Below are 18,296 nucleotides of genomic sequence, written 5' to 3'. Positions count from 1 at the left end.
TATCATTTTTCAGGTGTCAGATCTGTGAAAGTGGTCACACAGAAACCCTCTGTGCTGACAGAACAAAAAGGCAAATCTGTGACTATGGATTGTAACATTGAAAAGTATGATGGTAATTATGTCAGCTGGTATAAACAGAGTCCAAATGAAGCTCCTCAGTATGTGTTGAGATTCCATCATTCACACAGCTCTCCTGACCAATATGGTGATGGTTTTACATCCAGCCGCTTCACATCTAGAGCTCAGTCAAATATTGACTATAGTCTGATCATCAGTAATGTGGATGTTGGTGATTCTGCAGTGTATTACTGTGGCACATATGACAGCTCTGCTAGTGAGTTCGTATCACAGTGATTCACACCATGACAAAAACCTCCTCACTGCTCACATTCACTTCTGCTTTTACACACGTCTCACTTGTTCTTGAATTCAATTTACAGTATGTCCGGTTTGTACAGTTTACTGTTACATTAGTATATTTAAATCATTTATATCAAGTGTAACTTTAGAGATGGACTGGTCACCATAGAGGCATGTTGGACATTTATGTATTTACTTTTATTTCATATTCGTTTATTTAACAGTGAGGAAAATTTAATGCAAAATTTGAACAGTAAAATTTGAACACAGGTTCGGTGGTACAATGAAAAGACAGAGACATGTTGTCCAATTTAACAAAGAAATACATTTTATAAAAAAAATAAAAATGAAACAAATAGATAAATGAATCAAACCAGAATCATCATAATCAAATCATAATCAAACTCACAAGGCTAAAAAGAGCATTTCTCCAGACATCTTTAATGAGAAGGTCAAATCAAGCCAAAAACCAACTTCACAAAACTAAAGAAATGTTGTACCTTCCCCACCAAAAGATACGTATAACAAAAAAATAATTACAAAAAAATACTGCTACAAGGGATGGCAAACTAGCTGAAAGAAATCATGCTCTCAACCACATGTGTGCACAGCAAACAAATAGGAAGAGGTGCTCAACCCTGCGCTCCAAACTGGTGACTAGACTCCCCCTCAGCGCACTCAGCCTTGGCTCAAACTAGAAGAACACAGAAAAATGAATGGGTCCGGTACAAATGAATTTGACTGTACAATAATCAATCACTCATTCAACATAAGAGAAAAAAAGAGAACAACATGGGCCTACCATAAATGACAACATCAGTTGATAATTGAGTAACAACGCCCTACCTCACTGGCAATAAACAAAGTCACACCAAGAGAATGACTTGTAGATAGAGGACGCACTACGAAATCGGCCCGATTCAAACTGGTCAAACCAAAACCACAAAACAGAGATAACAAAATGAAAACACAATCATAATTACACAAAAAGTAAACCAAGTTAAGGAAAAACGTGTGAGCTGTGGAAGGTCAAATCCACGGATCAACGAACATCAGGATGTTAGAATGCCTTCACAAATGTTCCACTAAAAGCTTTCATCGAGCGTTCGACGTCGACGCAACTGCCAGGAGACTTTAACAGGAACGGCTACAGCGACAACTCAACTACAGTGACACTGGAGACATGAGAGGCGGGCATAACAAAGCCTACGATCTATATTCTCCAATTTAAGTTAACTCACCTCTTATGGTGATTTTATGATGTTTTTTTGTCCTGTTTGGAGCTGGAGTCTTACCATGGCTGAAGCTCTCCTGAATATGGATCTGGATTCTCCTCTCCTAAAACTACAAATGTACACTCTCAATACTATAGTACAATACTCATAAATATAGACGTGGGATGTCATATAAACACTTTGGATCTGTTCCAGCTTCTCTCACGAAGAATGCATGATTTATTATATGGATAATTAGGATGATTTCCATTTAATTTTAAAGTCTGTACATGTCTCTTCACTCCTCTTTCTTCCCTTCCTTTTGTCTTTTTACAATTTCTACTCTTATTCTTTCCACAACACCAATGTCCTCCTCTCTCATCTCTTCATCGTCTCCTTTCCCCCATTCTACTCTTCCTATTCCCTCTCTTTTTCTGAAACTCTCTCCTCTTCATCTCATACTTGTTTTTCAGAACGCTAAACACAGGCAGGCAAAAGTTGAACAAAATTAAAACACCGTTATAATAATAATAATTAACTTTATTTTCTATAGCGCCTTTAAAAGTAGCATCTCAAAGCGCTTCACAAGAATGAGATCAAATAAAACATACAATTATACAAACGATGCATTAATGAAAGTGGAATACAGACAAAGAGAAAAACACCAAATAAAAACATATCAAAAGTTCAACAAATAAATAGAAAAATATAATAATTTCAAAATAATCAGATAAAAGCTACCCTAAAAAATTGATGAAAAAGCCCTATCACCCATAGATTTTAAGCGAGTAAACAGAATAATTACAAGTCCAGCTTCTGAGGAGTGGAGATCACGCACTGGTGTTTAAGGGGTTAAAAGCTCAGAGAGATAATGAGGTGTCAATCCATACAAAACCTTAAAAGTAAACATGAGAATTTTAAAATCAACACAGAATCTGACAGGGAGCCGTGTAGAGACTCCAAGACAGGAGTGATGTGATCCCGTGTCCGGTTTCCAGACAAGATTCGAGAGGCTTAACCAACTGTAATTTATCTTTTGAATCCTCGGCCAGCAAAGCATTGCAATAATCAATGCGGGGAAACACAAAGATGTTAATGAACTTTTCAGCCACCGGGAATTACACACATAGGACGCAATCTGGCACTATTTTTAAGATGATAAAATTATGTCTTGACAATGTTCTGAACATAAGGAACAAATGTTAAATGAGCATCAAATATCACCCCCATATTTTTGTTGTTGTCATCATTTACACACAATAAATCAAAAATGTTCACACTTATTTCTAATGATGTGATCAAACCAACTGTACAAAATAAGCCAGTTCAGAGTTCACAGGTGCACTGAATGTTGATACGAAAAGGAGAGGAGGAAGAGTATGTGTAAGAGGTGGTGGACGAGGAGGAAGAGGACGAGAAAGAGCAAGGTGTGGACAGTGTTGTCAAGACTGGATCCATCACACTAGAAGATGTTTCCCTTTGCCCTGCAAGAAACGACATTGCCTGTGATGTGGACAAATCCTCAGGCCGGACCAACATGAAGACGTGATGCTTTTTTACTGTTACAATATATTTTTTTCTGTAACTGCATGATTTGGATTCTGTATTCTCCATTTTTTTATGTTGTGTCTAATGAATGATCTGTAGTGTTTTTAATATTGACTCACTGTGAGTGTGATCTGAAAACATTATTGGATTTTGGTTTTGAGGCAATTGTTTGATTTAGCCAGAAACCTCAGATGTTCTATGAATGTAGTTTGAAGATTTAGTTTTGTGTTTAAGGTTTGTGGTGGATTTTTAATAGATAAAATAGTAAACTGTATATCAAACTAACCATGTCTCTAACATCTAACCTTACTTCCTTTTTCAGGCCTAACATGATAACACTTTGAAACACAATGTACTAAAACATTCTGTCCTGTGTTTTTGAATGTTGTATGTTGTGTTGCCATACCCCTTTGACTTTGGTTGTGTGAGTGTAAAAATAACACATTTGGGAAATGAAACTAGACAGATGACTAAATTTGAACCTTGTGATTAACAATGAAGTAATCATTAAAACAAAGTTTGCTTTACCTAGTAACAGAAGGGTTTGTCTATGAAGAACCAGTCAAATTCATATAATTTTGCCATACCTCCCTATTCTATAAAAACTGTTGTATTCGAGTTAGCTGGTGGGATTCTCAATGGAATTTGTCTGAGATCCTCCGGCCTTGCTTCTTCTTGGGGGAGATTTTCTGAGAATTGCTCGAGTACTCTCCTGGCTGTAAATAAAGAACTCAAAGGACATTTGCTGAAGTCTGTCTGTCAATTTCTGCTGCACAGCAGGTGAGTTAGATTAAAGAGGTAGAATAGAAAGGGAATGTCGATTGGAGACAACCCAGTTAGTTAGGTTTAGGGAAAAATCTACGACAGGTTTTAAGAAAGCGGGTGATGGTTTTGAGAAATGTGTTTTAGCAATTCAGAAAAACTGTAATGTAATTCTGATAGCTGTGTAAACATTTAGAAAAAAAAATGCATTTCCAGTTATGTGTGTATTATAGTTCTCTTACGAGAGGTACTCTCGTACTGCGTAATATCTTACGCTAGGGGAAATCTCTTTTCCGCGAGATACTGAAGCCAAAAAATTATCCTTAATTTTGAAATAATGTAAAACGCGTTGCGGCAGCATGCAGACATAGGCGAGACAGCTCGCGCGCCTATTGGCTGCCCTGCGGCAACTGCAGCAGCCTATCGATAAGGCCCTATCGTGACGTCATCACCAATGGGGGCGCTTCGCGCCCCATACGTCACGTCCCGCCGAAACGGGCGTGGCCTGGGGCTATAAATATAGCATCGAAAGGCTAGCTTACCGATTTTTCATCTCTTCAGCGGAGCTCACGCATCGCTGGATCCAGAGAGAAGAAGCCGCGCCGTGGAAACAGCATTTCAGCGGGACGAGTTCGGTACCTGGAGTCGCTGGCCGCGCCGCCTTCAACCACCGTTCCTGCTACGCTATCCGGCGTTATATCCTTTCATTGCTTTGTGTGTGTTCGCCGTCGCGACTCACACTCCCTTTCTAAAAGAGCAGAGCGTCTTTTTCAAGATGTCTCGTCCATCCTGTGGCTCGTGCCGAGCCCCACTCAGCGACGGGGACCGCCATGTCATCTGCGTTTCCTGCCTGGGTGAAGGACATGCGGCTCTAGCGCTCGCTGACGGCGGATGCCCTCACTGCGAGCTTATGCCTATGGCGACTCTGAGGACTCGCATGGCAACTTTCCACGAGCCTGCACCCCCCGCTTCGACGCCGCGCCGTAAAAAGCGCCGTGCTCAGCGGATCCCTGAGCCTCCCACCGAGAAAAGCTCGCCGGTGCGCCTGCCAGCTTCGCCGTCTGCTTCTCTCGAGTCTCTCACTCCCGGACAGTGGCCGCCGCTGGCCGCCGCTTCCGCCGGAGATGACAAGGAAGAAGCGGCAGTTTTCGAGGAGGACAACTGCTCTATCCTGGCTTCGGACAGCGAGGATTGGGCGAGCTCTGTGGACCTCGCCCCTTCTTCTGCCCGCGAGTCGTCAGGAAAACGGGCCAGCATTGAAGCTGAGCTGATGCGTCTGCTCACACAGGCCACAGAGAGCCTCGGCCTCGAGTGGTCCGCGCCCGCCGAGCCTACACGCAACCGTCTGGACGGCTGTTTTCTGCAAGGGGACCGCGTTTCCACGCCCTCAAGACCCGCCCCGTTTCTTCCTGAGCTTCATGAAGAACTGGCAAAGTCTTGGAGCGCCCCTTTTTCAGCCAGGCTACGTTCCTCTGCTTCGGCGGCATTCTCCGTGGTGGACGGTGCCAAAGACAGAGGATACCTCGCTCTCCCTCTAGTGGAGGAGGCGGTAGCAGCCCATCTTTGCCCGCCCTCTGCTGGACGGCGGACTAAGACGGCGCTACCTTCAAAAGCCTGCCGCGCTACTTCCACCCTGCACAGTCGCGCTTACACCGCCGCTGGGCAGGCTGCATCAGCGCTACACACTATGGCCACTCTCCAGATCTTCCAAGCTAACCTTCTCCGAAAGCTGGACGAGGAAGGCACGGAAGCAATCAACGTGGCGGATTTAAGGAGCGCTACGGACCTCGCACTCCGCGCTACGAAATCCGCTGCACAGGCCATAGGGCGGAACATGGCCTCTCTCACCGTTGCTGAGAGACACCTCTGGCTGACGCTTTCAGAAATGCCGGACTCGGAGCGCTCTGTGTTCCTCGACGCCCCCGTTTCTGCTACTGGCCTCTTTGGATCGTCCGTCAAAGATTTCGCGGACAGATTCGCTGAGGTACAAAAGACGTCGCAGGCCATGAAGCACTTTTTGCCAAAGCGCTCTAGCTCCGCATCAGGCCGCTCTAAACAGCCGTCTGCTCGCAGCTCGCAGCCACCGCCCCCCGCCGCCGCTTCACAGCGTCGACAGGCCCGGGACCAGAGACCACGCTCTCGCTCTGCCGGCCGCCGCCCCCCACAGCGTGGGACTCGGCCGAAGGTTGAGATGAAGCCCGAGGCCTCAAAGTCTTCCTAGCCAGCTTAGGAAAACGACGGTGTTCAAGCCCCGCTGCGGCCGGGTTTCCACCAAAACTTCCCGCTCGTCCAGTTCCATTACATGCGACTGTTCCAGTGTACTCTGCAGTAAACAAGTCGGTTGCATTACCCGCTTGCCTGTACACAAACGCCGTTTTCACGGCGACCCAGATAAATCCTGTAAAGAGCATATTTTCTGGTATTCCGGCCACGGCCGACGGTGTTATGAGTGTAGTAAAAATGCCCACTGCCCAGTGCCCATTCCTACACACAGACACAGCCCGCCCCACAGGGCTCGCGCACATAAAATCGACTCATGTCGATTGCGCACAGAATGTAGTGAACGTGCCCACGTCCCAGTGCCCACAAACACTACACGCTGCATGTCTCTTGGTTTCTGTAAAAACGAAACCAACACACATACAACCGACTCAGGTCGATGGTGTTTTCAGTGCAAATGTGCCCGCTGTCCTGCGCCCACATTCACTCACAGACATGACGAATCCCTCGGTTTCCCCCACGCTCGCCGTCTCTCAGCTACCTGCCGTGAGAGAGCCGAGCGCGGGCGAACCGCCCGCTGTGATCAAAACACTCCCCGCCTCGAGCGCTGCAAATGCGGTGTCTATAATACAGCATACCGAAGCTCCCCGGTCGCCACTATGTCACGACCAGAGCTCCAATCTCATTCAACCCTTAGCTATGCACGCACATGCGTGGGCAAAGCTTCCCGGTGTATCAGAATGGGTGCTGAACATTATAAAAAGAGGCTATTCGCTACAGTTCGCTCGACGTCCCCGCCGTTGTGCGGTGCGAGTCGAAACCACGGTAGAAAAGGAAGTAGCAAGTGTACTTCGTACCGAAATTGCGAAGCTGTTGAGCAAAGGGGCAATAGAGCCTTTATCTCAAGCTCAGAGCGAAGGGGGGCTATACAGCAGATATTTTCTGGTTCCGAAAAAAGACGGGGGTCTCAGACCCATTCTAGATCTGAGACAACTGAACGTAGCGCTTTCAAAACGCAGGTTCAGAATGCTCACAACCAAGAAAATCCTCGCGCAAATTCGCCACGGGGACTGGTTTGTGTCAATAGATCTGAAAGACGCGTATTTCCAAATACAAATAGCGTCACGTCACAGGCGATTTTTGAGATTCGCCTTCGAGGGCCAGGCTTATCAATACACAGTCCTACCGTTTGGCCTGTCCCTAGCACCCCGTACATTCACGAAGTGCATGGACGCAGCCCTCGCTCCCCTGAAACTTCGGGGAATGCGAGTTTTGAACTACTTGGACGATTGGCTGGTTCTAGCTCAGTCACATACGGAGCTCATAGAACACAGAACCATTTTACTCGAACATCTCGAGAATCTGGGTCTCAAAGTCAACTGGGCGAAAAGTTCACTGTCTCCCAGTCAGAGAATATCTTTCCTGGGCACAGAACTGGACTCGCTGTCAATGACAGCTCAAATATCGCTACAGCGCAGATTGACTATTCAGCGCATGACAGAAACCTTCCGCCGCGGCACTATAGTCCCGCTAAAGAAGTTTCAAAGGATGCTCGGTCTCATGGCAGCAGCATCCACAGTTCTCCAGCTGGGTCTGCTTCGCATGCGCCCACTGCAGTTCTGGCTACAAGCGCAAGTACCGCGTCGAGCATGGACTTCAGGTCTCTTTCGTCTCAAGGTCGATCAGGAATGCGTCTCAGCACTGATACCCTGGAGAGCGACCGACTGGTACCAGTCAGGTGTAAGCCTGGGGACTTCCTCGAGTGTGAAGGTGGTGTCCACGGACGCCTCCACCTCGGGATGGGGAGCACTGCTCGAGGGCAGACCGTTTTTTGGCCAGTGGTCAGAACGGGAAAAGCTTCTGCACATAAACTGCCTGGAAATGATGGCAGTCGACAACGCGCTGAGGCGCTTTCGTCCCCAAATAGCAGGACACCACGTCTTGGTCCGCTCGGACAACATGTCAGTGGTAGCCTACATAAATCGCCAGGGAGGCATCACATCCCGAAACCTATACAGGTTAGCGAAACGCCTCCTGGTATGGGCTCAGCACAATTTGCGCTCGCTCAGAGCAGCGCATGTGCCTGGCCACCTGAATGTGGGACCAGACAGACTGTCCAGGAACAATGTTCCAGCAGGAGAATGGTCACTGCATCCGCAGACAGTCCAACTGCTGTGGCAGACATTCGGCAGAGCAAAGATAGACCTGTTTGCGTCTCAAGAAAACGCTCACTGCCCGGAATTTTACTCAAAGAGCAGGGATGCGCTGGCCCACGTCTGGCCCCGCTGCCCGCTCTATGCCTTTCCCCCCATCACGCTCATACCTCAGGTATTAGAGCGGATCAGGGAAAGCAGATGCTCAGTGTTACTGGTTGCTCCGTTCTGGAAGAACCAGGCTTGGTTCCCAGTTCTTATGCAGCTGACGAGCACTGCCCCATGGCCAATACCAGTGAGGAGGGACCTCCTCTCTCAAGCCAGGGGCTCGATCTGGCATCCTCGCCCGGAGCTTTGGTCCCTACATGCGTGGGCCATCAACGGGTACCCTCTGATATCCCAGAGGGAGTGTTAAACACGATCATGCAGGCTAGAGCTCCCTCTACGAGACGGCTCTATTCCTCAAAATGGTCAGTGTTCTCCAGCTGGTGCACAGCACGCGGCTTTTCACCCCTGGACTGTGGAGTGACGGAGGTTCTCTCCTTCCTACAAGAGCTACTGGATGAAGGCAGAGCCCCATCCACGCTCAAAGTCTATGTGGCGGCTATAGCAGCGTTTTCCAAACCAACGCTTGGTCAGTCACTAGGAAGGAACGATCTGGTCATTCGGTTCCTTAGAGGAGCTAAGAGGTTAAATCCTCCCAGACCTCCCTCAGTCCCCATATGGGACCTTTCTACGGTCTTGGAGGCCATGAAGGGTGCCCCATTTGAGCCTATCCAGTCAGTAGATATCAAACACTTGTCTTTCAAAACGGTGTTTCTTCTGGCTCTCGCTTCAGTGAAGCGCATAGGGGACTTACAAGCGCTCTCAGTGAGCGCGACGTGTATGGAGTTTGGGCCAAATGACTCGAAAGTCATACTCAAACCAAGGCACGGGTACGTCCCAAAATCCCTCAATACACCGTTCAGGGCCCAGGTAATTTCCCTGTCTGCCCTGCCGGTCTCTAACGAGGAGAAGGACGCCAGCTTCCTTTGCCCAGTCAGGGCGCTAAGGGCTTATGTGTCCCGCACGTCTGTTTTCAGACAGACGGAGCAGCTCTTTGTTTCACTCTACGGACGTTCTAAGGGACTCGCCGTTTCGAAACAGAGCCTATCCAGATGGATAGTCGATGCTATAGCGCTGGCTTACACCTCTAAGGGCTTGCAGTGCCCATTGGGTGTCAGAGCGCACTCCACGAGAGGCGTGGCCTCGTCGTGGGCTTGGTCTAGTGGGATTGCCTTGCAAGATATCTGTATGGCGGCAGGCTGGGCCTCCCCGTCTACATTTATAAGGTTTTATAACCTAGAGGTTCCCGCTCTGCAAGCTAAGCTGTTTTCAGTCTAGAAATCGGTACTGTCTGCCCCGAGTACGTCCGGCCCAGAATACCAAAATAGCGCGAGCAACGCTCGTTTAGATCGCGCAGCTCTATGGGCAATGTGTAAGACCCACTATATTCATCAGTCCAGGCCGGGGTCGCCCTGACTGAGTAAATACCATCACTATAACTGTTCTTATAGGATGCTGCATTACAGGAATGATGCTATTCTAGCCACTCTTCCTGGGCTCTCTGTGAGTCACTTATGATCATGTACTACATGAGCCCGGGCACCTGCCCTTGGGACTTTGGTGCTGGATCATAGCATGCACGGCGTTTTACACTGTTTCCCCTAGCGTAAGATATTACGCAGTACGAGAGTACCTCTCGTAAGAGAACGTACTCGGTTACTAACGTAACCTCGGTTCTCTCTAGAGAGGAAACGAGTACTGCGTATCTTGCCGTGCCTGCGCACGCTCCGGTTCGCTCCGGCGATGAAAAACCGGTAAGCTAGCCTTTCGATGCTATATTTATAGCCCCAGGCCACGCCCGTTTCGGCGGGACGATAGGGCCTTATCGATAGGCTGCTGTAGTTGCCGCAGGGCAGCCAATAGGCGCGCGAGCTGTCTCGCCTATGTCTGCATGCTGCCGCAACGCGTTTTACATTATTTCAAAATTAAGGATAATTTTTTGGCTTCAGTATCTCGCGGAAAAGAGATTTCCCCTAGCGTAAGATATTACGCAGTACTCGTTTCCTCTCTAGAGAGAACCGAGGTTACGTTAGTAACCGAGTACGTTTTTAAAAATTCTTATACACACTGTAAAAAAAACACTGTTTGTGCACAGGAAATTACTGTATACATGTTTACAGTAGAATACTGAAGATTCAGTCAAACATTGCAGTAATGAAAGCACTGTGAGAGTCGCAGTAACTTCCAATGTACTGTAGAAAACACAATAACTAATTATTTACTGTAGAAAATCACATTAATTCCAACATACTGTAGAAAACACAATAACTAATTATGTACTGTAGAAAATCACATTAACTTCCAATGTACTGTAGAAAACACAATAACTAATTATGTACTGTAGAAAATCACATTAATTCCAACATACTGTAGAAAACACAATAACTAATTATTTACTGTAGAAAATCACATTAATTCCAACATACTGTAGAAAACACAATAACTAATTATGTACTGTAGAAAATCACAGTAACCTATTATGTATATAGAGAAGGAATACACAGTATACTGGCAGCTGGGTGGCCAGGCAATTAGTGCATTTAAATAGACTAAATCAATTACATTTTCACCCTGAATAGAGAATACAGGAAGCACATTTTATTGTTTTCAACACATCTAGCAATAAGTGAAGAATAAAGCTTGTTATGATGATGAGCTGTTTAACTTTGACTGAAGACAAATGGATATTCATATTCAAATCATGTGATATGCTTATTTTATTTATCAATTAATTTGGGCTGAAACAGTATAACTAAACAACACTTAAACATTAAGAACAAGTTGGTGCCGATAGCCTAGTGTTTAGCACACTGACATATAGTGCAATTGTGCCTCTGGTGACCTGAGTTTGATTCCTGCCTCGAGGTCCTTTGCTGATCCCATTCCCTTCTTTCCTGTCAATCACTACACAGTCCTGTCTAATAATCAAAATGAATAAATAAACTGCCAAATGAGTGAGTTTTACTCTAAAGTGAATTTCACAGTCATGTTCTTACAGTACACAATTACTGAAACTATGGATCCATTTCTCAAAACTCTACACACAAAATCAAAGACATGCACACAAGATGCAAAACGTCAAACATCTCTTGCAAAAGCCAACACAAAATTATTTAACTCTTCTAAAAACTGTGTTTTTGCATGGTAACTCTATACACAAACCATTAAAGGATTGGCAACATACACATGAAACTACACACAGGTGTGTAACATGTAAACTAGAGGTCGACCGATTCATCGGTTTTGCCGATTAATCGGCACCGATAGTTGATTGGTGGAACTATCGTTATCGGCAAAAATACATACCGATAGTTTTTCCTGGTTGCGTCCGTTGCTGGAGCGGCTGAGAAGCGCGCGCTGTCATTCATTACACAGTAAGAGAGAGCTGAGAAGGGTCTGCTAGCATCTTGCAGTACAAGAGCGGCCTCTACAGGTGTAATAAAAACTATCGCTGATGCCTCGTGTTGTTTATTTCGACACGTGATTCTGCGTGCTGCACTGAGAGCACACGCTGCGTGGAGAGCGCTGACATCAGATGCGCGTTTAAAGCACCGACAGCTAAAAGGTACCCTATGTATACAGTACATTTTGTCATATCATTATAAAGTGATTAATTTGTTGACTAAATGCTGCATTAGTAGAGAAAGAACAGCGCAACAGTATGTTTGTTTGCCTTCGAGGCTGAGAGGACGCTAACATTAGTATTACCTCAAGCGGTTAAAACACTGACAAAAATAAACGTAAGTCCGACCCGAATGTTTAATGTCACAATTGTTACCATCTATTTGCATTAGTTTATATCGAGCTGGTCACTTTTATGCATTTAATATGCAGAGAAGTTGCATATTTAAAGCTAGAGACGTAAGATAGCAAACTGATATGTTAATACAGCCGACAGAAACATATAAACAAATCAGAAAAGCATTCGATTTCGGTTATTTTTTCGTCATCACTTTAATACATGTTTTGTTATTTTGATTAGATAATCATCAAGTGTTTATAAAATAGAAGCAAAAGTGTGAGACTATACATTTAATATTTATGTCATTTCAATGCTCTGGCATTGTAGATATTTAAGCATGACTGTTTGGATTTATATGAAATGATAACACTTACAATAAAATTCCATATGTAACATTAACTAAGGTTAATAACTTCTGTATAAGGATTGTTCATTATTTGTTAATTAACATGTACTAATACATTTTTAAATTAAGGTTTTTATTTGTTAACCATAGTTAATGCACTATCAAACTAACATGAATGATCAAGGTGCAATTGTATTGCTCAAATATTATACAGATCAAATTTTGTTACTTTTTTATTCATTAAGTTGGCTTGAAAAATAACAGTTTAATAGTTACATTTTGAATGTAACTGGTTTTATTTGTTATTTAGAGTATTACTTTTTGTTTCAGTTTGAATGAATGTCTTTTATTGACTTCAATATATATTCATATTATATATTTATTTCATTTAGCATGTTTTCATGGTTCAATACAGTTTTATTATTTTTATAATAAAGTTCAGCACTGTTTTACTTGGAGTGTTATGTTTGTTTTTATCCAGTATCAATTTTAAAAACTATCGGTTGATTAATCGGTTATCGGCAAGTATGGCCCAACCTAGCTATCGTTATCGGTAAAATCCACTATCGGTCGACCTCTAATGTAAACCACTACTCTCTTGTGTCTTTTGCTGTTTCAGTGCGCAGTGGAGTGTACAGGAGTTTGTCACACGGATATGTGCACAAATACACTATATATACGGCATGTATGCACAATTGATCAACTTTACAGTTATTGAAATTAACTGAATCAACACTGAACTTGAGCTGAATCATGACACCATTGCCTTGTTAGAGCTTTACAGCAGAATTTGAATTTGTTACTTTTGTGAAGCTCCTTTAAAACAATCTACAGAAATAAAGATGACTTAACTTGTATGCAGTTCAGTAAATATTTACAAAATAAACAGAAATGCAAGGGTCAAAAATGTATTGTATCTCAAAACATTGAGTTTTCTAAGTGATTAATTTCTGTATAAGTGTTTTGCAGACATGGTCTGAGGATTAGGTACATGAGTGAATGGTTTCGCTAAGTGGGCCTCAAGTACCAGTTTTAGCATTTAAAAAAACTCTATGAACCCGGCAGATACTAGTTTGGGAACTGAAATCATTCCATGTGTAACCGTGTAGCGAGTCTCTTGAGATCAGAGGAGTGAGGTTTTACTGCACAGCTCTCACTAGCTGGCCTCAATGTGCAATTGAGAATATGACAAATTATAGTTTTGTTTGCTGTGTTTGGAAAAATGGTACGTAAATGTTTGTGATTTTTGTAAATTCAATAAAAAGAGCTGCATTTTTTTTTTTTTTTTTTTTTTTCAGATACATAACATTTTTGGTTGGATATGTGAACAGTAAAAACATTTGAGAAGTTTGACGCACATGGCACCCTTTAGCATCAATATGAGACGCAGATTATGGGTAGGTTTAGGTCTGGGGTAGGGTTAGGGTTAGACCGCTAGGAGGCGCCTTCTGGACCATATTTATCTGCTTCTCATATTGACGCTAAAGGGTGACATGTGCGTCAGATGTAGACGAAATGTCAAAAGCATCAGTATATGACGCCTTGGGATGAGAACGGGCTGATTATAATGTGTAATGTGTTCACTGTGTTTATTGTTTTGAGAGCAGTGATCTGAGTTTTCAGAAATGTGTCAAAACCATTGAGAAAAACTTGAACACATTTTCCTCAGTGATGAAGTGAGAAGCTCATGTGTAATTTGTCAGATGTGGGCGTGTCTATTGTATGATGTGGGCATGTCTATTGTACGATGTGAGCGGGTCTTTCAGTGGCTCCTCCCTCTCAGAGATCTTGACTGACTTAAAGTTTCTCTCTCTGATCATCTCAGCATTATTCTACAGCACTGCTCATCTTTACACGTCACACGGACCAAATCACAAGATGATCACAATATTCTGTGCTTTCTTTACTCTTCTGACCTGTAAGTTTTCATCATTTCTGATGTCAGATTTAAAGTGTTTTGACACACAATCTCATATAAAGGATGTGTTTATTCTGCAGGTGTCAGTGGAGTGACTGTAGTGACTCAGAGTCCATTAATCACAGTCAATAAAGGAGAAACAGCTAAACTGGACTGTAATCTGGGGACAGTAACTGATTCTGGTGCTAGATGGTACAAACAGACTCCAGGAGGAGTTCCTCAATATGTGTTAGTCTTTTATCATGGCTCGAGCTCTCAGTCTCCATCATATGGATCTGGTTTCTCCGCTCCTAAATTCACATCAACACATTCATCTAAATCAGATTATAGTCTGATCATCAATAATGTGGATGTTGGTGATTCTGCAGTGTATTACTGTAACACATGGGACGGCTCTGCTAAAGAGTACGTATCACAGTGATTCACACCATGACAAAAACCTGCTCACATTCACTTCTGCTTTTAGACAACAGATGATAAGAGCACTACTTCACTTCTCTGATCCATGATGATTAACCTAATTTACTAACTAAAACGTTACTATTCTGTCCTGTAAGTAATTCTTTAGAAAAATATGTTTATCAACATAAGTTACAGTTTTTTTATAATCACTTTGCTACTATTTTCAGAACCTTGATGTAATTTTTCAAAACTCTAGACACAAAACGGTTATCACTTGTAACACAGGCTGTCTAATGTTCAAAACATTGCATTGTGCATTCACATCTTTAAAGAAATCGTGCATTTGCACAATCATTGGTTCAAAAAACAAATTTAAATACCATTGAAACATAACTATAGATCACACACACAAGCAACCGATTGTGTGTCACAACCACAAGTGTCATTGTTCATACAATCATTAAATATTGTAGAACAAAATAGGTGATATAGGTTTCATTATGGTACTACATGTACAGTAAATACATCTCTGTAAAAGTACTGCAGTAGTAGAGATAATACTACAGACACAGTGGAATCATTGACCAAAGTTTGTAATATATTGATGAAAAACACTACAGTACAATCACAACATGGGTTTATTTGAATCAAAGCAAAAATAATTAGCTATGAAATAGAAAAGAAAAGACAGTAGTGTAAAACATCAAATGCAGTGTTCCTCAACTTGCTTGCACTGTAAGAAACAAAACAGGAGTGATTACTGTACTTCTACATTGTCATCAACTCTGTGTGGTGGATTTGGCCACAGGTTCTCATCTACATCACAATGGATGTTTTCATTAGCCAAACATCTTGGAAAAAACCTTCGGGCATGGCGAATCCAGGCCTGACACTGGTCTGCTGTGATGTCATTGCAGGCGTCATACATGGCCTGGAGAAGAGTGACTTGTTCATGAGGGTGCCTATCATGAACCTTACATCTCCATGCAGAGAAAAATTCCTCAATCGGGTTAAGGTAGGGAGAGTATGGGGGTAAACACAGGATGGTAAATTGTGCATGGGCCTGAAACCATGCTTGCACCACATGAGCATGATGGAACCTGACATTGTCCCACACAATGACATAAGTCACACCTTCAGCTCTACAAACCTGATCGAGGTCATCAAGAAAGGTGACAAGGAGAGCTGCATTATATGGTCCAATATGAGGTCTGCGTCCCACCACACCATCTTCTGATATAGCTGCACACATGGTAATGTTGGCCCCACGTTGTCCAGGTACTTGGATGGTTGCCCGCTGGCCAATGAAATTCCGACCTCTCCTCCTTGTCTTGGCCAGATTAAAACCTGCCTCATCCAAATATATGAATTTGTGATGGTCGTCATCAGCATCCAGCTCCATCACCCTCTAAAAATACATTTTGGAAAGAGGTTTAGAGATTACTGTACAATGTAGAATTTTTGGGAATGTTTTTATAACAGCCATCTTGAAACTGAACTTACCTGAACATACTCAGTCCTCATTTGCTTCACTCTGTCTGCATTTCTTTCGAAAGGCACACGGTATAGATGTTTTATAGATACCTGGTGCCTTTTCAGTATGCGTGCAATAGTCGGCAAACTTATGGACCCCACATTGTTGAACATGTCTTCATTGTCCAAGATATGCTGGCGAATTTCTGTAAGACGAATATCATTTCTGGCCCGAACCAAATCGACCACAGCCTGCTCTTGTTGGTCAGTTAGAATTTTGCCTCTGCCTCCACTATTTGGCCTGGTCACAATTCTACAGGGAACATTAGAGTAAGAAGACACTTGGTCACATCACCTATTCTGTGATACACATTGGTATGCAGTCACTTGACAATTGAGAGTAACATAATGTTTAGTGCATGCTGATAACTTACCGGTTCTCATTGCGGAAAGTTCTGATTATTGAGGCCACAGTTGACCTTCTGAGGTTTGGTTGTATCATTGTAGCCGCCTCAGTCATTGTCATGCCATGATTTATGAAATGGTCTACAACTATTGCCCGAATTTCATTGGACACTCTATGCTGTTGCTGCCGCTGTCTTGGTCCGTGGCCTTGTCCTCTACTACGTTCCCCCACACCTCTAAAACGAGGCCCACGACCACCTCTCAGAAGTGGTGCCTGTCCCTTGCCATTCCTTTGACCAACACGTCTTCCTCGGTTAGTTCTTTCGGCATCCCTCCTCCTCTCCTTCTCCTCCATTTGTACCATATTTGGCCTGTGTAATAGGGGGCGATCGGAGCTGGAGGAGAATGTCCTCTCTGAGCCCCTCTATAGCGGACAGCAAGCCAAATCCGTTTACCACTTACGCTAAGATTATATGGGCACACAAACTCGTGAATGTTCTGTATTCCAGGACTTCTGAAGCTACAGCAGTTTCTCATCTCTGGTCCTCAGGTGTAAAGACACACTTTCTTGAAGTGACCATAGCATGTTCCCTTCACTAACAGACTTACAGTATGTGATGGATTCAGTTGTTCACTTTCGTTTGAAACACCCGACAAACGGCGTCTCCTTCCTAAAGTGAATTCACTCAGTGTTCACAACAGATTACTCTCATCTTTGGCTGCAAATAATCATGCAATCTCATCTACAAATAAACAATAATAACAAAGCAATTAATGAATGATGAAACACAAACACTTTATCTCGTGTCTTAAAGCTAGAAATTCCTCATGCTAAAAAAACTGCATAAAAACAGCTTCTTATGAACTTGTTTCTTGACATCACGACACTAAATCACTTGAAGAGCTTTAATGAAGAGAGTTGTGTTTGACTTTGAATTTAGCGCAGAACACAGCATTGTTTTGGATGTTCGACAAGTTCCATCGCAACATGTCATAAAATACTTTCTTTTTTCTTTTCTTTGTATCTTTAGTTCCAGTGTTAAAAATGACATTGTGAATGCTGAGCGAATCAGGACTATGTATTGTTTTTTTTCCCGGTCCAAACGGAGTCAGTCCCACTACACACTGTCCAAGGAAACATCTACACACAGTCTCTTGACTCTGAACTCTCCTCCTCCTGAGAGAGAATTTGATCCACGTGTCTACGCACTATTTTGCCAGCTGTGAGCATGACCGGGTACGAGAGAGGGCCCGTCACCCTAGCAATGAACCCAGGAGTCCACTTGGGTCCATAACTAAAGTTCCTTGTCAAAACAGCATCACCAACTTGAAAACCCCTAACTTGCCATTTGTTGTCATGATACTGCTTTTGTTTACTTTGTTTGTCTCGTACCTTCTGTTGCAAGTCTGGATGCAATGGATCAAGAGTGGAACGCAGTTTACGTCCCAACAGCATCTCTGCAGGACTTATTCCTGTGGTGTGATCCTGTCACTGAACTGTACACGTGCCACAAATACACAGCCGTCAAATACAGCAAATATGAAGACTAAAACAGCAACATAAATGTGTTTGTGTTTGAATCTGAAACATTTCTCCATGAAATAAATGTGTAAAGGACACAGTCAGCCGAGGTTGAGTGAGTGTTTC

At 43.5% G+C, this 18,296-nt stretch overlaps 2 protein-coding genes across 6 annotated transcripts in view; one reads left to right on the top strand and one right to left on the bottom strand.

Moving 5' to 3' along the window:
* LOC309481201 (immunoglobulin lambda-1 light chain-like) overlaps window positions 1–18,296 on the top strand; it is a 38,993-nt gene that overhangs the window by 18,964 nt on the left and 1,733 nt on the right. The window contains exons 1-2 of one of the 3 annotated variants that reach the window (XM_082146033.1): window positions 14,244–14,368; window positions 14,449–14,781. The exons of 1 other annotated variant lie outside the window; for it this stretch is intronic. In XM_082146033.1, the coding sequence (XP_082002159.1) occupies window positions 14,329–14,368; window positions 14,449–14,781 (373 nt within the window). In that variant the 5' untranslated portion in view covers window positions 14,244–14,328. Of the gene's footprint in view, window positions 1–13; window positions 347–14,243; window positions 14,369–14,448; window positions 14,782–18,296 lie in introns of those variants that run through there. One more of the 3 variants, XM_082146032.1, reaches the window with a different exon arrangement.
* Window positions 315–17,229, bottom strand: LOC309481110 (uncharacterized protein). 3 transcript variants are annotated; one of them, XM_082145922.1, is made up of 4 exons: window positions 16,678–17,151; window positions 16,274–16,556; window positions 14,809–16,178; window positions 315–380 (listed from the first exon to the last, which is right to left on the bottom strand). In XM_082145922.1, exons 1-3 carry the CDS (start codon window positions 17,010–17,012, stop codon window positions 15,528–15,530), a joined length of 1,269 nt encoding a protein of 422 aa, XP_082002048.1. In that variant the 5' UTR covers window positions 17,013–17,151; the 3' UTR covers window positions 315–380; window positions 14,809–15,527. The 3 variants fall into 3 exon arrangements, 1 of the variants encoding a protein (XP_082002048.1); XR_014199901.1 differs by lacking the exons at window positions 16,274–16,556; window positions 16,678–17,151 and adding an exon at window positions 17,161–17,229 and having other exon boundaries at window positions 14,809–14,908; XR_014199902.1 differs by lacking the exon at window positions 16,274–16,556 and having other exon boundaries at window positions 14,809–16,176; window positions 16,636–17,151.

This window comes from Leuciscus leuciscus (assembly GCF_965113295.1).
Source record: "Leuciscus leuciscus genome assembly, chromosome: 1".
NCBI classification, from domain to species: domain Eukaryota; kingdom Metazoa; phylum Chordata; class Actinopteri; order Cypriniformes; family Leuciscidae; genus Leuciscus; species Leuciscus leuciscus.
Note: the sequence above shows the minus strand (reverse complement) of the source record. Positions and strands in the feature narration are given on the sequence as shown.